At 44.8% G+C, this 21,609-nt stretch overlaps 1 protein-coding gene across 1 annotated transcript; it reads left to right on the forward strand.

Moving 5' to 3' along the window:
• Window positions 16,742-18,320, forward strand: LOC108637962 (MARCKS-related protein). Its single transcript, XM_018061955.1, has one exon. It carries the CDS (start codon window positions 16,948-16,950, stop codon window positions 17,542-17,544), a length of 597 nt encoding a protein of 198 aa, XP_017917444.1. The 5' UTR covers window positions 16,742-16,947; the 3' UTR covers window positions 17,545-18,320.

The following is a 21,609-nucleotide window of genomic DNA, read 5'->3' on the forward strand; positions in this document are numbered from 1 at the left end:
TCTTCATTCATCTTAAACTGAACCAAGACTCCCAGTTCCTGGAAAGGAGACCACAAATGATCAATTACATCTTAGTACATGAAGGCAAAGGTTAAACATATTATTGCTCACCACAGGTCGACCCTAACCTCGGGATTAATGCCATAAATAAAAAAGAAAAAATATAGTTAGGTCTGTGAAGGTACCAGCTTTAGTCTCCAAAGAAATACAAAAGGGAAATGGCGGCCCCTACTGGTAGGAAGTAGAACAGCCAGCCTGCCTGGAGCAGGCTGAGAGCTGAAAGCATGTTTCAGACTGAGGCCCAAGCTGAGCAGGAGAATCTCTGTGAGAAGCAAAGGATTAAGATCTCCTGTTGGTTGGAGCTGCTTTTGTATGTGCAAAAGGGAGATTGAATGATAGGGAGTGTTTCGACCCAGGATGTGAAGCCCCAAGGCAGGTTCCGATGGACAAAGAGGGACACTCCCACCTCCAATTCTACCCTTTCTGCCTAGGCTGAGAAGACTGCGACCACTCACCAGCCCCTTCCGTGATCTCAAAGTCTAGAGCCCACTTTCCAGCTTAAAGACTCGAGGCCCCAGTTACAGACCCCATTGTAAGGAGTCTTTCCATGGGCAATTGAGAGGGACACATCATCCCTTAAAGTACCCTAGAGAAAGGACTAGAGACCTCCTCAAGAAAATTGAAGATATCAAGAGAACGTTTCATGTAAAGAGGGCACAATAAAGGACAGAAACATCAAGGACCTAAAAAAGAAGCAGAAGAGATTAAAAAGAGGTGGCAAGATACACAGAACTATACAAAAAAGTCTTAATGACCCAGGTAACCACGATGCTGTGGTCATTCATCTAGAGCCAGACATCCTGGAGTATGAAGTCAAGTGGGCCTTTGGAAGCATTACTATGAACTAAACTAGTGGAGGTGATGGAATTCCAGCTGAACTATTTCAAATCCTAAAAGATGATGCTATTAAAGTGCTGCACTCAATACACCAGCAAATTAGGAAAACTAAACAGTGGCCACAGGACTGGAAAAGGCAAGTTTTCATTTCAATCTTTGGAATTTGATCTTTGTTTGATAAAAAAGGACAATGCCAAAGAAAGTTCAAAACTACTGTACAATTGAGCTGATTTCACATGCTAGCAAGGTAATGCTCAAAATCCTTCAAGGTAGGCTTCAACAGTATGTGAACCAAGAACTTCAGGATATACAAGCTGGGTTTAGAAAAGGCAAGGAACCAGATATCAAATTGCCAACATCTGTTGGATCATAGGAAAAGCAAAGTTATTCCAGAAAAACATCTGCTTCATTGACTATGTTAAAGCTTTTGACTGTGTGGATCACAACAAACTATGGGAAATTCTTAAAAAGATAGAAATATCAGACCACCTTATCTGCCTCCCAAGAAACCTGTATACAAGTCAAGAAGCAACAGTTAGAACCAGACATGGAACAACAAACTGGTTCCAGACTGGGAAAGGAGCACATTAAGGCTATATATTGTTACCCTGTTTATTTAACTTATATGCAGAGTACATCATGTGAAATCCCAGTCTGGATGAATCACAAACTGGAATTAAGATTGCCAGGAGAAATATCAACAACCTCATATATGCAGTAAAACCACCCTTATGGCAGAAAGCAAAGAGTAACTAAAGAGCCTCTTGATGAAAGTGAAAGAGAAGAGTGGAAAAGCTGACTGAAAACTAAACATTCAAAACACTAAGATCAAGGCATTTGGTCCCATCACTTCATGGAAAACAGATGGGGGGAAAATGGAAATAGTGGCAGATTTTCTTTTCTTGGGCTCCAAAATCACTGCAGATGGTCATAGCAGCCATGAAATTAAAAGATGCTTGCTCCTTGGAAGAAAGGCTATGACAAACCTAGGCAACATATTAAAAAGCAGAGACATCACTTTGCCAACAAAGATCCATTTAGTCAAAGCTATGGTTTTTCTAGTAGTCATGTTTGGATATGAGAGTTGCACTGTAAAGAAGGTTGAGTGCTAAAGAATTGATGCTTTTGAACTGCGGTGCTGGAGAACTCTTGAGAGTCCCTTGGACAGCAAGGAGATCAAACCAGTTAATCTTAAAGGAAATCAATCCTGAATTGGAAGGGCTGATGCTGAAGCTGAAGTTCCAATACTTTGGCCACCCAATGAGAAGAGCTGACTCATTGGAAAAGACCCTGATGCTGGGAAAGACTGAGGGCAGGAGGAGAAGGGGACGAAAGAGGATGAGATGGTTGAATGGCATCACCGACTCAATGCACACGAGTTTGAGCAAACCCCGGGAGATAGCGAAAGAAAAGGAATCCTGATGTGCTGCCGTCCAGAAGTCACGAAGAGTTGGACACGACTTAGCAACTGAACAATGAACAAGAGACAGTAAAATCCATGGTCTGCTGCACCAGACTCTGAACAACTGTGGCGAGCAGATAGAACAGGCCGAGTAGGCCAAGCTGACAGTAGCCACCACCAGGGCCGCTCAGAGAAACCACCCATAGGAGTCCACACACCTGCGCACACACTGGGTCCTGGCTCTCCTCTGTCCCGGCACACACTAAGAGCATGCTTTCTGGCCTCATTATGACCAGAGATCTTCCATCCGCAATGAGTGGAGTTCCCCCAGCCCTCAACCTGCAAGTGTCATGTGCCACAGTAGAAACATGAAACTCGAGATTTGGCAGTTGTTTGTTTTGCAGAATAACCTAGTCCAGTATGACTGACTCATCATCTAAGCTCACAGGTTAAGAACTTTCTTCTTAGTAGAATGTTGACATTCAGAGAGGATTTGTGAGGTCATATCTGGCAAGCCATGGCTTAGCTGCTTCTTAAATTGTTTAGAACAAAAGTTAGACGGATGGTGCTGTTGTTTTGGTGGCAGATGTCCCTGCCTTTTGCACATCTTGTCACATGTGAAAAATGTTAATATGCATATGGCATCTGAAGGTAAACTAAAGGAAAACTGGGCCTATCTATATAAATTTGGTAAAAACTTCATTTTGTTTTTCTTCTTTTTTTTTTAATCTGCCAATTTATTTTTTAATTTATTATTTAATTGGAAGATAATTGTTTTATAATGTTGGTTTCTGCTGTACAACATGAATTAGTCAAAAGTATAAACATGCCCCTTCTTCTTGAGCCTCCCTTCCCCCCATCCCACCCTCTGGGTCATCCCAGAGCACCAAGCTGAGCTCCCCGTGTTACGTAGCAGCTTTCTACCATACTGTGCTGTGCTTAGCAGCTCAGTCGTGTCCGACTCTTTGAGACCCTACGGATTGCAGCCCACCAGGCTCCTCTGTCCATGGGAATTCTCCAGGCAAGAACACTGGAATGGGTTACCATGCCCTCCTCCCGGGGATCTTCCCGACCCAGGGGTTAAACTCAGGTCTCCCGCATTGCAGGCAGATTCTTTACACGCTAAGCCACCAGGGAAGCCCAAGAATACTGGAGTGGGTAGCCTGTCCCTTCTCCAGGGTAACTTCCCAACCCAGGAATAGGAACGGTAGTCATACATGTTTCAATGCTGCTCTCTCCATCTGTCCCACTTTCTCCTTCCCCCACTGTGTAACGAGTGCATCTCTATGGCTGTGTCTCTATTGCTGCCCTGCAAATAGGTTCATCTGCACTGGTTTTGTAGATTCTATATATATGCATTAATATGTGGTATTTGTTTTTCTCTTTCTGATTTACTTCACTGTATAATGGGCTGTTTTATTTCCATAATGTTGTATAATATTATATAATTATACTATGAGATGATTTAGGGAACATGTTTATTATTAAATTTGACAAATCTTCCCTTTAAAATCTTTTGAAATATTTTAATAAAGAGACTTGGGCTTGATTTGGTGAATATAACTTTTCTGCATATTTTATGCTTGAAATGGCCACACACAATTCCTGATCAAGACTAGCTGATGGTCATCTCTTCAAAGTCTTGTTATTCACCATGAGAAAACTTGTGTAACAAGTAAACAGGTAATGATGAAAAAACAGGTCACGACGAAAATTTTAAATTATCTTTACAACAATTCCAAATGGTTGAAATTATACTTCTCGAACCAAATGACTTTTGAATGTTGGAATGTCTTGTAATAATACAAATGGGTTTTGTTCCATCCCAACTTTTTCAACATCATTTTATTTCAAAAGTGATAAATCTTTCATTTGCAGAACACAAAACACGTGAATTGTTGAAGTTGTCACCCTGTATCTAGCATGGATACCATACAGTGCATCAGAGTCCTGTCCACAAATGGACAGAAATATTCAAGATCCTTGATGTTTCCATGTCAGGGTTCCCACCAGGAGCTGTGCCCTCAGGGCAGCCGCATCTTAAACTCCTCATCATCACTTCATTCTTGGTATAACAAAAGCCAATCTCCTCCCTGCCCAGCTGACAAGGCCCTCCATTCTGGCCCCAGGACCTTCACACAAGCTATCTGTTACCTCTGCCTGGAAAACACTTGCCCTGTTTTCTCCACATAGCCCCTATTGGTACATCTAATTGTTCGGAATCCCTTCTCTCACCCCCAATCGCAATAAAGTCTCCCAGATGGAGCCTGGAATCTCAATGGTCCATTAGACTAGCTTTATGTTTAGGTTTTAAATGAACTACAAGGAGATTGTCCACTCCCACTGGATTAGGGGAGCATCAGGGTGGAGATTTGGGTGGAACTTTGAAATCATAAGAGCTAAGGGGTGGGGGTGAGGGAGTTCCATGTCCATCCTCTCATTTATCTAATTGAATGATCCATCCATTGGTCCATCCATCCAATGATTCTAGCATTTTTTCAGTATATATTTAATGTGGACTTCCTGCATACCAGGACTTCCCTAGTGGCTCAGATGGTAAAGCATGTGTCTACAAGGCGGGAGACCCAGGTCCAATCCCTGGGTCAGGAAGATCCCCTGGAGAAGGAAATGGCAATCCACTCCAGTACTATTGCCTGGAAAATCCCATGGACAGAGGAGCCTGGTAGGCTACAGTCCATGGGGTTGCAAAGAGTCAGACACGACTGAGCAACTTCACTTCACTTTCCTGCATACCTGATGCCATATTATTGACTTACTGCTTTCTAGTTCAGTATCTTTTACTTTTCCTTTATGATTCATATTACAATTATAAATAGATATTTATTTAGGCATATTTGTTTCCTGCTAGACTGTAAATTCCATAAGGCCAGAGAGTGTGTCTTTCCTTATCTACTACTGTATGCCAAAGCCTGACACAGTCCCTGTATCAATATATATATTTTTAAATGGATAAATGAATTCATCCAAGAATGCATTTGGCCATGGAAATTCTATATAGCAGAAAATCCACATAAAATAATTAGAGGGACTTCCCTGGTGGTTCAGGGGTTAAGAATTCGTCTTCCAGTGCAGGGGACACTAGATCGATCCCTGGTCAGGGAACTAAGATCCCGCGTGCCACGGGGTAGCTACTGAGCCCACGTGCTCTGGAGTCTGCATGCCACAACAAAGATCCCTCATGATGCAACTAAGACCCAAAGCAGCCAAATAAATAAATAAATATTTTACAGATAATAATTAGAGAGTGAGCTGAATGAGATCACATTTTAGAGAGCATTGACCTACTTCCTCCTGTTAGTGACCTACTTCCCTAGCACCACTCCGCCCTCCCACCTTCCCTTGTCCACCATATCCCTTTCTGTTCCTGAATCTGTTTCTCTGGCGTTCTATGTTTCTCCATTGCCTGTACCATTCACATCTGTCATCTGGTACTCAGTAAGCGCTCATTAAATATATACTGAATACACACTAGGACCATTGGATGGATGGATCATTCAATAGATCAATGAGAGGATGGAGCATACCACGCTCCACCCCTTAGCTTGGAGGAAATTTCTTCTTGTGATTTCAAAAGTTCCTCCCCAAATCTCCACCCTGATGTTCCAGGGGAAGAGGACACTCTCCTTGTAGCTCATTTAAAACCTAATATGAATCTGACCTGATGGGCCCATGACACTCCAGGCTCCATCTGGGCAACCCCTCCATTACTCCTAATGACCAGACTTGAAACAGAATTACTTCATTCTTCAGAGGAGCATGTGGGGAGTTTCTCACTCTCTGAACAGCAAGCACATACTGCAAAGACATTCTGCTTCTATAAATATGCTTTTCTAAATGTTAAAGGGTTAGAGCAATTTCCAAAGGTCTCTGCCGCAAAGGAGCCCTTTGATGCTATTTAATTGAACTACTTTTTGCTTTGAGAAGTGAAGAAACTAAAATGTAAAGATTGGAAATGTTTCTTGGTTTTATGTCAAAATACAGGTTTATAGATAAAATAATGGAAAGAGAATTCTCTGTTATTAAAGTCAGGAAAATGAAGATAAACAGATCATCCAAGGAGAGCAAAGCATGTATGGGGTTTCTGTAGGATGGTTAGAGGAAAACAATCTCTCCTTTTTAAAATTTTTATTGGAGTATAGTTGCTTTACAATGTTGTGTTAGTTTCTGCTCTGCAGAAAGCGAATCAGCTCCATGTATACACATGTCCCATCTGTTGTGGATTTCCCTCCCACCTAGGTCGCCACAGAGCACTGAGTAGAGTTCCCTATGCTAGAGGGGTCTCATTAGTTATATATTTTATACATGATGCGGAATTCAGAAAACAACCTCCTTTAAATTCTGTTTTCAAACCCTTAACAACTACTGAAGGCACATTTGCTGAGCAAAATCACTAGAAATCTCTCTCCCTCTTTTGGCATTCAAAAGTGAACATTAAATATAAACATGTCTACAGCAAGTTTAAATATTAACTTCTTTCATAATATCCCTGTGGTGTTTCCAGAGTAAATTCCTTTGAACAGAGGAAACTGAATTTTGTAAAGGTCGAAAAGAGATCACCTAAGTGAAGCAAACTCTCTGAAAACGGGCAAATGAGCCGTTTGTCATTTTGTATTTGTGAAAACATTTGAATGGCAATTTGCATACTTTCAAACCAAGTCACATCACATCAAGGAGGCAGGAATTAAATCCTCGCTCCTGTTCGATGTATTCAGAATGTTCATGTAATTCTGAATTTGACATGATGTTCTTTGAAGACAAAGAGAACTGGGGGCTGCTGGATCAGTCTTCACAGAATGCTGAGAAGAGAAGGTGAGCGTGTGCACTGGTTTTGTTTACAGCAGAATGGAACTGCACACAGAACCGTTCATTTAGACCACGATGCAGATGGCGCCCCCTAGCTTCTTCAGAGAGCAACCCGCATTCTGTACTTGGCACAGGTTGTAGTTAGCAGTTGTTTTTTGTTAGGCTGCTGCTGCTGCTGCTAAGTCGCTTCAGTCGTGTCCGACTCTGTGCGACCCCATAGACGGCAGCCCACCAGGCTCCCCCGTCCCTGGGATTCTCCAGGCAGGAACACTGGAGTGGGTTGCCATTTCCTTCTCCAATGCATGAAAGTGAAAAGTGAAAGTGAAGTTGCTCAATCGTGTCCAACTCTGTGCGACCCCATAGACAGCAGCCCACCAGGCTCCTCCGTCCCTGGGATTTTCCAGGCAAGAGTACTGGAGTGGGGTGCCATTGCCTTCTCCGTTTGTTAGGCTACCTGGCATGAAAATGTCCCCTCAAACTGAGAGGCACCCAAACCACAGGACCTCAAATCCCATTATGGGAGCCAGAGGGTAACCATGGTTCCCCTTCCCCACAGCTTGGCTCTGGACCAGGCTTAGTCAAAGTAAGCCAAAATAAACCAGAGCTCTTGCCCAGAACTCTAAATCTAAAAGCAGTAATATGAGAAGGAAGCAAAAACATTAATTTGAAAATAAACATGCACCCCAGGGTTTGTAGTAGCACTATTTACAATAGCCAAGTTATGGAAGCACCCTAAGTGTCTGTCAACAGACAAATGGATAAAGAAGATGTGGTATACTTATACAATGGAATACTACTCAGCCATAAAAAAGAATGAAATTTTTTCCATTTGCAACACACATGGATGGACTTAGAGGGCATTATGCATAGTGAAACAGCAGACAGAGAAAAATACTGTATGACATCACTTACCTGTGGAATCTAATATAGAAAACAAGCTAATGAATATAACAAAAAAGAGACTCACTGATATAGCGAACAAATTGGAGGCTACCAGTGGGAAGAGGGAAGAGTTGGAGATGCAAATAGGGGTAGGAGATTGAGAGGTATGAACTACTATGTATAAAATAAATAAGCTATAGGATATATTGTACAGTACAGGGAATATATCCAATATTTTACAATAATTATAAATGGAATGGACTTCCCTGTGGCCTCAAGGGTAAAGAATCCACTTGCCAAAGCAGGAGATGCAGGTTTGATCCCCAGGTCAGGAAGATCCCCTGGAGAAGGAAATGGCTACACACGCCAGTGTTCTTGCCTGGGAAATCCCATGGACAGAGCAGTCTTGTGTGCAATAGTCCACGGGGTCACAAAAGAGTCAGACATGACTTAACAACTAAACAACAACAACAAACAAATGGAATATAACCTTTAAAATTATGAATCACCATGCTGTACACCTGAAACTTATAATATTATATATCAGCAATACATTATTGTTAAGTATTAATTTATTTAAAAAGTTATCCATTTAAATAAATAAAAGTGGTCATATAAAAAATGCAGGCTAAGTGGAAATCATCATAGACATTAGCAGTGGAGTTGAGAAGCCAATATTAATGGGTCGGGTGGGTTGGCACTGACCCCCTGCTCTAGGGTGGCCCCTGCCTGTATAAGGACACATAGCGGGGCTGAGTCCAATCCAAAGCAAAGAAATAGAGGAAAGCAATAGAATGAGAAAGACTAGAGATCTCTTCAAGAAAACTAGAGATACCAAGGGAACATTTCATGTAAGGGTTGGCAAGATGAAGGGCAGAAATGATAAGAACCTAACAGAAGCAGAAGAGATTAAAAAGAGGTGGCAAGAATACAGAGAAGAGCTATATGAAAATGTCTTAATAACCTAGATAATCATGATGGTGTGGTCACTCACCTAGAGCCAGACATGCTGGAGTGTGAAGTCAAATAGGCCTTAGGAAGCATTACTACAAACAAAGCTAGCAGAGATGACAGAATTCCACCTGAGCTATTTAAAATCCTAAAAGATGATGCTTTTAAGTGCTGCATTCAATATGCCAGCAAATTTGGAAAACTCAGCAGTGGCCACCAGACTGGAAAAGGTCAGTTTTCATTCCAATCCCAATGAAGGACAATGCCAAAGAATGTTCAAACCACTGTACAATTGCACTCATTTCACACGTTTATAAGTTTATTCTCAAAATCCTTCAAGTTACGCGTCAGCAGTATGTGAACTGAGATCTTCCAGATGTACAAGCTAGGTTTAGAAAAGGCAAAGGAACCAGAGATCAAACTGCCAGCATTCACTGGATCATAAGAAGCAAGGGAATCCCAGAAAAACACCTACTTTTGCTTTACTGACTAATTAAGACCTCTGGTTGTGTGGATCACAACAAACTGTGGAAAATTCTGAAAGAGATGGGAATACCAGACCACCTTACCTGTCTCCTGAGAAACCTGCATGCAAGTCAAGAAACAAGAACTAGAACTGGACATGGAACAACTGACTAGTTCCAAACTGGGAAAGGAGGACAACAAAGCTATATACTGTCATCCTGTTTATTTAACTTATATGCAGAGTACATCATACAAAATGCCAGGCTGGATGAATCACAAACTGGAATCAGAATTCCCAGGAGAAATATCAACACTAGATATGCAGATGATACCACTCTAGTGCCAGAAAGTGAAGAACTAAAGAGCCTTTTGATGAAAGTAAAAGAGGAGAGTGAAAAAGCTGGCTCAAAATTCAATATTAGAAAAACCAGGATCATGGCATCTGGTCCCATCACTTCCATGGCAGATATTAATAGAAGGCGGAAAAGTAGAAGCAGTGACAGATTTTACTTTCTTGGGCTCCAAAATCACTGTGAACGATGACTGCAGCCATGAAACTAAAAGACACCGCTCCTTGGAAGGAAAGCTATGACCAACCTAGACAGCATATTAAAAAGCAGGGGGCATCACTTTGTCAACAAATATTAGTATAGTCAAAGCTAGAGTTTTTCCAGTAGTCACTTATGGAAGTGGGGGTTAGTCATAAAGAAGGCTGAGTGCTGAAGAAGTGATATTGGAGAAAATTCTTGAGAGTCCCCTGGCCTGCAAGGAGATCAAACCAGTCAATCCTAAAGGAATTCAACTCTGAATACTCATTGGAAGGCCTGATACTGAAGCTCCAATACTTTGGCCACCTGATGAGAAGAGCCGACTCATTGGAAAAGATGCCAACGGTAAAGAACCTGCCCGCCAATGCAGGAGACATAAGAGTCGCAAGTTTGATCCCTGGATCAGGAAGATCCCCTGGAGAAAGGGCATGGCAACCCACTCCAGTATTCTTGCCTGGAGAGTCCCATGGACAGAGGAGCCTGGCAGGCTATAGCCCATAGGGTTGCACAGAGTCGGATGCTACTGAAGCGACTTCACACGCACACACGGATGCTGGGAAAGAGTAAGGGCAGGAGAAAGGAACGGCAGAGGATGAGATGGTTAGGTAGCATCATGGACTCAATGGACATGAATTTGAGCAATCTCTGGGAAATAGTGAAGGACAGAGGATCCTGGCAGGCTATAGTTCATGGGGTCACAAAGAGTTGGACAAGACTTAGGGACTAAACTATAACAACGACAGGGGCTGAATCTAGTCCACATGCTGCTCACCAGGCTGGTCCTCAAGAGGGTGGTGACAAAGCAGGCTCCTTTCTGACCCACACGGGTGAACAGCAGAGGTCCCGACAGGGTCAATGAAAAAGTGAAAGCCACTCAGTAGTGTCTGACTCTTTGTGACCCCACTATACATATACAGTCCATGGAATTCTCCAGGCCAGAATACTGGAGTGGTAGCCATTCCCTTCTCCAGGGGATCTTCCCAACCCAGGGATTGAACCCAGGTCTCCTTCATTGCAGGTGAATTCTTTACCAGCTGAGCCACAGGGGAAGCCCAAGAATACTGGAATGGGTAGCCTATCCCTTCTCCAGTGGATCTTCCCGACCCAAGAATTGAACCAGGGTCTCCTGCATTGCACGCAAATTCTTTACCAACTGAGCTATCAGGGAAGCCAGAGGAATAAGCAGTTGACTCCAGGGCATGACTCTGGCTGTGTTCTGAGTTACCCAGCTTCCCCGTCTCTGGTCTCCAGTCTTCCTGTGGATCCTCCAAGCTCCTCATTACCTTCCAAGAGTTTCACTTTTCTCCTTAAGGTTGTAGGAGTCAGTCTCTGTTGTTTGCACATCTGATGTCAGTCTAGCAGAACCCTGACCACACACCCTTTCTTACCAGTTTATCCCAACATGCTTTGTCACATACAAGTGCCTGGCAAAGGCAGGTGTGTGAAATCAGAAGAGAAATAGCATGTTGGATGGGATTATCACTCTGTTACTCAGATAACAGGAATTCCATATACTGAATTTTTTTAATGTTTATTTCTGGAGGAGGGCATGGCAACCCACTCCAGTATTCTTGCCTGGAGAACCTCATGGACAGAGGAGCCTGGTAGGCTATGGTCCTTTGGGTCGCAAAGAGTTGGAGGCAACTGTAGCGACTGGGCATGCGTGCATTTATCAGTTTGGCTGTACCAAGCCCTAGTTGCAGCACGTGGAATCTTTAGCTGCAGCAAAGCAAACTCTTAGCTGCAGCACGTGGGGTCTGGTTCCCTGACCAGGAATTGAACCCAGGTCCCCTGTTTTGAGAGCTCAGAGTTTTAGCCACTATAGTTTTTTAAACAGATAGCAATGTTAGAAAACATCTTTCCCAAACCCTTCATTTGGCAGATGAAATCCAGAGAAGGCAGGTGAGTTGCGGAAGGTCACCTAGCTAGTTAATAGCAGCCTCTACAAGCCTCTCTTTCCTTGGCTGCTCAATTGTATTATTTCTGCGGGCACCAGGGTGTGGCTGGAGTTAAGTCAAAGAGGGGCAGCACTTCCGCTCACCAAGCTGGGCCCAAACGCTCACAAGAGACTTTGTTGAAATCAGTCTGCCTTCAAACTTTTAGTCCTGGACCAGAAAGCTGAAGGACAATGTTGTGAGACATTTTGAACATTAAAAAATTAAGATTTACAATATGGAGCTGCCTCCACATGTGATTCTTGGAATAAAGCAACAAGGACGTAGAGGGAGAATGGGAGATGTGTGCATGAGAGAGGCAGTGAGCCCCCATTCAGCCAGGTGTGTGCACCTTCTCTCCAGAACAGAAAGAACCTTTGTCCCACACGTGCTGCAAAAGATGTGGGGGAGGAGCAGCACTGGAGAATGGAGGGGCTGGTCCAAGAAAGGTTTGGTTTCAAGTGCCTCATCTGTCCTCTTGGTTCACAGGACGCAGGACATCAGGGAAAGACAAAGCAAATCTTGCATTTTTGTCAGTTACTGCGTGCGTGCTTGTTAGTGAGAAAATACAAAAATTCCTCCAACGGGGATCTTCCTGGTGGTCCAGGGGCTAAGACTCCAAGCTCCCAATGCAGGGGACCCAGGTTCGAGTCCTGGTCAGGGAATTAGATCCTACATGCCAGAATTTTAGTTCACATGCCGCAACAAAAAATCCCACATGCTGCAACTAAAACCCAGTGCAGCCTAAATAAACAAATAATATTCTTTAAAAATTCATTGGGCAATATTTCAACTGTTATACCTCATACAGCATTCTAAGACACAAAGGGTAGGAAGGTTTAGCCCCATTACAGAGCTCTAGAAACCGAGGCCTGGACAGGAGACCACAGAAGTCACAGTCCCTCTCCCAGGGCTTCATCCAATAGACCAGGGGTCCCCAGTTCCCGGGCCAGCGCCAGTCCAGGGCCTGTTAGGAACCGGCTGCACAGCAGAAGGTGAGCAGAAAGCGAGTGGGGAAGTGTCATCTATGGCTCCCTATCACTCACATTACCGCCTGAAACTTCCCCCACCCACCCCACCCCTAGTCTGTGCAAAGACTGTCTTCCATGAAACTGGTCCCTGGTGCCAAAGAGGTTGGGGACCACTGCAAGATCACAAAGTCACTACGGTTCAGAGGTCAGCAAAGTTCTCAATAAAGAGCCAGATGGCAAATATTTTAGGCAGTGCAGGCAATACAGTCAACGCAACTCAACTCGTAAAAAAAAAAAAAAAAAAACAACAACTACTCAACACTGACTGTGTGGTAAACATAACCTAATGTAAACATAACTAATAGGAGTGGGCATGGTCCAGTGGAGATTTATTTCAGGAAATAGAGGCCCAGATCTGGCCCATGGTCTTGCTTGTTACAGCTGATCAGAGTGTGCCCTCTGATACCCACACATTTCCTCATCACAGACTCTCTAATGCAACTGCCAGCATTTTCAGAGGGTAACATCATCTCTCAGATCCAGAGGTGGTAATTACTGCCGAAATAAAGTCAAAATAAAATTTAAATAAATAAATAAATAAATAAAACAAAGAAGAAACATCTTTGGATTTTCGCAAACAATAGAAGGCAGAGAGCAGTGTCAGAGGAAGGTAAACCTTTCAGGAATATATCCCTGTTGCCGAGAGGATCTTCACTTACCAGGAGGCCAAAAGCCCCTCTCGTTCCCCCCGTGGGTCTCTCCATATACCATATGTAACATCACAATTCTATGCACAGAGTTAACATGCAACAGCTCTCCTCTCTCAGGCAACAGCATTTTTCCCTGAAAAACTGGGCGGCAGTCTCACCATGACAGAACGAGAATAACTTGTCATCCCGGTAATGGCCTAACTGCATCTAAGTGTCTGTCATAATGAAAATTGGTCTCTTCCATTTCAATTTATTTTGTCAACAATCCAAATGGAACCCGAATATATCTTCCAACACCACCGCACCCAGACCACATAGGAAGAGAACTTTAAAAGGGACCTCATCATCATACAGCTAAATATTTACATTAAAAAAGATTCTCTCTTCTGGAAGACATCCCAGCTCCACCGCTCTTGCCTGCCAGTACACCTGCAGTTTTTTGTAACTAATTAAGGAACTTCAGAAAACACATTCAAAAGGGCCTGAGCAAACAGATGCCCACTCCATTAATTAAACAAGCCGGAGCAATCACCAGGCTGTAATTGGAAAATGTGCTTCTTTCCTCCATTTTAAGGCAATCAGTTATTTGCAAATGTTTTCTGATAGTTTCTCAAAAGAGAAAGTGCGCTAGCAGCAGGTGCTGGCCTCCTCTAGCAGGGGGGCAGATGTTTGGGAAAGGTTAGAGGTAGGAGGCAGTCACCCAAGTTCACTAATTAGCTCTTCTGCCCCTTCCTCTCCCTCCAGAAGACTGTGCTAATGAGAAAAAGAAGTTTAAGTGCTAAAAAAAAGAAAGCAAGCTTGCTAATGCTACTTAAAGGCACAAAAATGTTCCCATGCAGTGCACTCTTCAGAGCTCTAATTGGGATGCAAGGTGGTCCAGTTTGTGCAGAAAATAACCACACCCCAGCCCCAGACTGTACTCACAGTCTTTCATTTAGCTGAGTTCTCACCAGTGTTGGGAGCAGGAAGAAGGTGAAGAAAGCCACTGAGGGGAGGAGGAAGGAAATAACAGCGCGGAGTCTCTCCTACTATCTCCTCCTTGGGTTCCAGGCAATGTTTTAAGGGAGCACTGGTCTTAAGTAAAATTCCCTTAGTTGTGGGTTATCCTTCAGCATCTCAATCAGGGCTTAGAGATGCCATGGCCTCCAGGAGCCAGTTCAGGTTATTAAACTATTGTTCTCAGCAACAAACCCACCTATCTACACTCTCTTCCACGGTGTGGGGCTTTGTTGCTATTTTAGTCACTCAGTGTCTGACTTCCTGGACTCTAGCCCACCAGGACTTTCTGTCCGTGGAATTTTCCAGGCAAGCATACTGGAGGTGGTTGCTATTTCCTACTCTAGGGGATCTTCCCATGCCAGGGATTGAACCTAAGTCTCCTGCATTACAGGCGGATTTTTACCACTGAGTCACTGGGGAAGGCCTGGTGTGAGGCTTCAATGCTACAAACTCCTTTCTCCTTTCCCAGCTGGATTCCTGTTGAGTGCCACTGATCGAGGGCACTAAAGAGAGACTGAAAAGATGGAGGACGACAAAAGGACTTGCTCTTTCCTGTTTTGCTGTCTCCTGTTGGCATCAAGAGAAGGCCTTTCCCCTCAGCAACAACAGTTGGCCCCATTTCCCAGCTCCTTTCAGCCCTCCCAGATACAAACTCACCACATCCTCTCCTCCCACACCAGCTGGGAGCGCTTCCTTCTCAGAGCTCTGAGTCCCAGTTCCATAGTGTCCCTCCTCCAAGAACCTAGGGTTCCAATAGCCCCGCGTTCTTAAGTTTGTTTCTAAAGCCTTACGAATAATTACTATCCTTTGATACCTCTTTTGATTCCCTTTTTGCCCTTTCAGTTCAGTTCAGTCGCTCAGTCATGTCTGACTCTGCGACCCCATGAACTGCAGCACACCAGGCCTCCCTCTTCATCACCAACTCCCAGAGTTTACCCAAATTCATGTCCATCGAATCAGTGATGCCATCCAGCCATCTCATCCTCTGTTGTCCCCTTCTCCTCCTGCCCCCAACCCCTCCATCCCTTTAAAAGAGAGAATTTAAAATAGAGGAAGCTGGACTTCCCTAGTGCCTCAGGGGTTAAGACTCCCCCCTTACAATGCAGGAGGAGAATGTTCGATCCCTGGTCAGGGAACTAAGATCCCAGATGCCTCACAGCAAGGTCAATAACACTTTTTTAATAAATTAATTAAATTAAATAAAACAGAGAAAGCTAGTGAGGTCTTTTTTTCCACTTTGACTAATCCAATATTTGATACCAAAAGTGGTCCTATAAAGTTGATTCTCAGAGATGGGATTCTGAGATTGGCTTGGTCATCATGTCCTTGGTCTTGAAAACAGTGCTGTGGTTCTTGAGAAGCTGGATATTAGTAATAGTTGCCTCTAGTGAGCAGTGACACCATGATTAATCACATTATCACCTGTAATTGACCGTGATGGAGCACCCACTGAAGCAGTTGCCTTGGTGACAAAAGGGCTCCTGCCCTTGACTATTACAGGAGTGATAATCACTCCAAAGACCCTACAGGAGGATAATTGCTTCTAACTACAGTGGAGAGATTAGAAAGAAAATGACAAACTCGGGGCTTTAAACGCTCAGCTTAAGTTGTGGTCAGAGAACTAGAAAGCTTTGATGGTAGCCCTAAAAGAAATTCTTATTTTTTGCAGCTGCAGGTCTCGCCTCTACAAAAAGCAAACCGAAACTTAATTGTATGAGCTGTAGAATTACAACTTGGTTTAATTCTCAGCTTCACCAAGTCTCATATGTAAAAGTTTAGGCATTGATTGGAAATGAGTGGGACCCTGGACTTAATACAGGGATATCTGGGCGGATCCAGATGAAGTTCAAGATCTTAAAACCTGAGGTCTTTCTGAGCCTCTTTTTCACTGAAAGGAGCAGCACTTCCTCCTATTTTTGGAGACTCAAAGGCCTTGTAATAACTTAACCTGCTGTCCTGTTTGGACACGCCTATTTTCCTTAAGACTCATTCAATATTAGTTAACAACAGATTCCTACAAAACTTAGTGGCCTAAAGCAACAGTCAGCTTTTATTACCTCTCACAGTTTCTGTGAGCAAGAAATTCAAGGAGCGGCTTAGTTGGGCAATTATGGCCCAAGGTCTCTTAGGAAGTTGCCATCAAGATTTCAGTGGGGGGCATTCTGGCGCGGAGCGGAGCGGAGCGGCGGTGGGCGCAGCTAGTGGGTCGGGCGCGGAGCGGGGGTCAGCTTGGTTTACCCCCGACACCCCTCCCCCTCAGACGCGAGCCCCACCCCTCCGCCGGCCAGGCCCACCCGACCGAACTATCCCCTGCGGCGCGAGCCCGGGGCGGCTCCGGGCGCCCCCCCAGCAGAACCCCCCACCATGGGCAGCCAGAGCTCCAAGGCTCCCCGGGGCGACGTGACCGCCGAGGAGGCAGCAGGCGCTTCCCCCGCCAAGGTCAACGGACAGGAGAACGGCCACGTGAAAAGCAATGGAGACTTATCCCCCAAAGGTGAAGGGGAGTCGCCCCCCGTGAACGGAACAGAGGAGGCAGCAGGGGCCACTGGTGATGCCATCGAGCCAGCACCCCCTGGCCAGGGCGCTGAGGCTAAGGGGGAGGTGCCCCCCAAGGAGACCCCCAAGAAGAAGAAGAAATTCTCTTTCAAGAAGCCTTTCAAGTTGAGTGGCCTGTCCTTCAAGAGAAATCGGAAGGAGGGTGGGGGTGATTCGTCTGCCTCCTCACCCACAGAGGAAGAGCAGGAGCAGGGGGAGATCAGTGCCTGCGGCGAGGAGGGCACTGCCCAGGAAGGGAAGGCTGCTGCCACCCCCGAGAGCCAGGAGCCCCAGGCCAAAGGGGCAGAGGCCAGCGCTGCCGCCAAGGGAGGAGACACAGAAGAGGCAGGGCCCCAGGCCGCAGAGCCATCCACTCCCTCGGGGCCAGAGAGTGACCCTGCACCAGCCAGCGAGCAGAATGAGTAGCTGGGTGGGGGCAGGTGGGTGATCTCTAAGCTGCAAAAACTGTGCTGTCCTTGTGAGGTCACTGCCTGGACCTGGTGCCCCGGCTGCCTTCCTGTCCCCAGAAAGGCAGGGGCTGTTGCCCCCTAGCCACGTTTCCTCTCCTTCTCTCCCTCCTGTGGATTCTCCCATCATCCATCTGGTCTTCCTCTTAAGGCCAGTTGAAGATGGTCCCTTGCAGTTTTCCCAAGTTAGGTTAGTGATGTGAAATGCTCCTGCCCTTGGCCCTACCTCCTTCCCTGTCCCCACCTGTGCCGAAGGCAATTGCTGGTTTTCTTCCCCGATTCTTTTCCAAGTAGGTTTTGTTTACTCCCCAAATCCCTGAGCCAGATGTGGGGGTGCCTACACTCCCAAAACCCTGAGTGTCCAGCCTTCCCGTTGAGTTTTTAGTCTCTTGTGCTGTGCCTAGTGGCACCTGGGCTGGGGAGAACACTGCCCCGGTCTAGGTTTTTATAAATGTCTTACTCAAGTTCAAACCTCCAGCTTGTGAATCAACCCGTGTCTCCTTTTTTGACTTGGTAAGCAAGTATTAAGCTTTGGGGTGGGCGGGAGGTCTGTAATGTGAAACAACTTCTTGTTGTCTTTTTTTCCCCCTCCCATTGTTGTAAATAACTTTTAATGGCCAAACCCCAGATTTGTACTTTTTTTTTTTTTCTAACTGCTAAAACCATTCTCTTCCACCTGGTTTTACTGTAACATTTGAAAAAGGAATAAATGTTGTCCCTTTAAAAAAAAAAAAAGATTTCAGTGGGGGGTAAGCTGAGGGAAGGCTTGACTGCAGTCTGGTGAACAGCTGGTGCTGGCTGTCAGCAGGAGGCTCAGCTCCTCAATAAAGGGACCTCTTCACAGGGCTGCTTGAGTGTCCTCACAAGATGGTGGCTGGGTCTCCCAAAAGTGAGTGACCCACGACAGTACAGAGAAGACACGGCCCCATCCCCCAGCCACAGGGGATTGAACCAGGGTTAGACCCTGACCCATGCAGTGTCCTGGAGGGAAAAGCTCTGCTAACAGAGAGAAAATGGAGACAGTAGAGCCTGTCAGATCCTATCCCTCAGGAATTCGATCAGGACTATTTGGTGATCAGAGCCTAGTTCCTGAGGGTACACACTGCAGGGATGACCTGAAGTAGCAGGGGCTTCTGAATTTATGCAAAAGCAAAAGTCATCCAGAGGAGAAAAATATCTGCCGGGATGTTGGGAGGGGAGGGACAGCGACTCAGGGAACAGAAAAGAATGATGTCAGTGATGGCAGGAATGGTAAAAGCAAATATTATGAGATGTTACATTACCTTAAGGTGGCATATCTGGAAACTCCAATGAAGGAGCCAAACAGAACCTCGCTGCTGCAAAGGCCTCGAACCTTCCAATTTGTGAACTATGCCTCACTCTGACTCTCTGACAGCTCCCAGGATACGTCCAAGTCTTATCTCTTTTTTGCCACATGTATCCTCTTGGTAAAATCTCATTCTGCAGCCATCTTTGTAAGGTCCTCATCACTATACCAAAGCATCCTAATGGGCCAGCGCTTTTAATCAAACAATGCATCTGAGGGTTTACACAGCTCTCTCCAGCCCACTAGCATCAAATCCTCACAGCAGCTCAGAGAGGAAGGCAGCAGAGCTACCGCCCCATCCCCCAGGTGTGGAGACTGAGGCTCACAGAGGCTGAAAGAACTGATTGAGTTCACCCACCTAATAAGGTAAGTCAGAGCAGAGCTCAAATCCTATTCTACCTGCCAGGCCAGTGCTACATACATAAAGGAATAGCAGAAGAGACACCAAGCCACTGAGGACCCTCCATATGACAAGCACTGTGCCAGCAGCATTGGAAACACGAGGAAACAACAACAAAAAAGATTTCTGCCTCACTGAGCTTCCGTTCATGAGTGTAGCCCTGTGACGCACACTGTAGCTGGAAGGTGAATTCCAAAAGCCCACCATGCAACCTGCCTCATTTTCCTGCAACTTCGGCACTTCAGGCCTTGTATATAACTGTAAAGTATACCCAGGGACTTCCCCAGTGGTCCAGTGGTTAAGAATCTGCCTTCTAATTCAGGGGACGTGGGGTCAATCCCTAGCTGGGGAACAAAGATCCCACATGCCAGGGGGCAACTAAGCCTGCTCCAGGCAACTACAGAGCCCATGTGCTCTGAGCCCACATGCTGAAGTAAAGCCCGATCCAGCCACAAAGACAATAAATATTTTTAAATAAATACACACACACATAGAGAAAGAGACATATTTGTTTATACATGTAATTGCTATAATTGCAAGATGCCATCGTTATTATCCAGACAGTTTGGGCAATTCAAGCCAGGATCCACTTCCTAGATTCAAAACTTCCAGCCCAGCTGCTTCATCCGAAGAGTGGGGATAACAATAGCACCTGCATCACAGTTGGTTATGAAGATTCAACTAGTATAAATATGTAGGGTATTTTTATTATCTTTTTGGCTGCGCTGGGTCTAATTGCGGCATACAGGACCTTCGGTTCTCCTTTTGGCATGTGGGATCTTTAGTTGCGGCATATGGGATCTAGCTCCCAGACCAGGGATCAAACACAGGCCCCCTGCATTGGGAGTGCAGCGTCTTAGCCACTGGACCAGCAGCAAGTCCCTGTAAAGTGTTTAGAATGGTATCCGGCATATAAATTGGTTCAATGTTAGTAGTAGAATTAGTAGGATTGTGAGTATGATTATTAAAATTCTTACTATTGAAAGTTAAAATTGTGTTTTCCTCAGAGGGGCAAGGGAAGGAACTAGAACTGTAAACCCTAATTTGAGTCGGGTCCAGTCTATCACTTGCTGTGTGTCTTTAGGTGAGCCACTTCACCTCTGTAAACCCCAGTCCACCTACCTACAAACTGCAGCGCAGTAGCATCCATGGCTTTTGGTCTGTTGTGAGAATTTCCTGGTGTGTTGCCCTTAGCACTGTGACTGGCACAGAGTCAGCACTGAAGAAGCAGTACCCACTGCTATAAGTACAACTGCACTCATCTCACACGCTAGTAAAGTAATACTCAATTCTCCAAGCTAAGCTTCAATGTACGTGAACCAAAAACTTCCAGATGTTCAAGCTGGATTTAAAAGGCAGAGGAACCAGAGATCAAATTGCCAGCATCCACTGGATCATAGAAAAAGCAATGGAATTCCAGAAAAACATCTGCTTCTTTGACAACACCAAAGCCTTTGACTGTGTGGGTCACAATAACCTGTGGGAAATTCTGAAAGAGATGGGAATACCAGACCACCTTACCTGCCTCCTGAGAAATCTGTATGCAGGTCAAGAAGCAACAGTTAGAACCAAACATGGAACAACAGACTGAAAACTTCCAAACTAGGAAAGGAGTACTTCAAGGCTGTATACTGTCACCCTGCTTAATTAACTTATATGCAGAGTACATCATGCAAAATGCAGGGCTGGATGAAGCACAAGCTGGAATCAAGATTGCTGAAAGAAATATCAATAACCTCAGATATGCAGATAACACCACCCTTATGACAGAAAGTGAAGAGGAACTAAAGAGCCACTTGATGAAGGTGAAAGAGGAAGGTGAAAAATTGGCTTAAAACTGAACATTAAAAAAACTAAGATCATGATATCTGGTCCCATCACTTCATGGCAAAGAGATGGGGAAATAATGGAAATAGTGAGAGACTTTATTTTCTTGGGCTCCAAAATCACTGCAGATTGTGACTGTATCCATGAAATTAAAAGACACTTGCTCCTTGGAAGAAAAGCTATGGAAAACCTAGACAGCAATATTAAAAAAACAGAGACATTACTTTGCCAACAAAGGTCCATCTAATCAAAACTGGTTTTTGCAATAATCACGTATGGATGTGAAAGTTGCACCGTAAAGAAAGCTGAGTGCCAAAGAATTGATGCTTTTGAACTGTGGTGTTGTATAAGACTCTTGACAGTCCCTTAGACAGCAAGGAGATCGAACCAGTCAATCCTAAATGAAATCAGTTCTGAATACTCATTGGAAGGACTGATGCTGAAGCTGAAGCTCCCATACTTGGCCACCT

The sequence above is a fragment of the Capra hircus genome, chromosome 18, assembly GCF_001704415.2.
Source record: "Capra hircus breed San Clemente chromosome 18, ASM170441v1, whole genome shotgun sequence".
Taxonomy (NCBI): Eukaryota; Metazoa; Chordata; class Mammalia; order Artiodactyla; family Bovidae; genus Capra; species Capra hircus.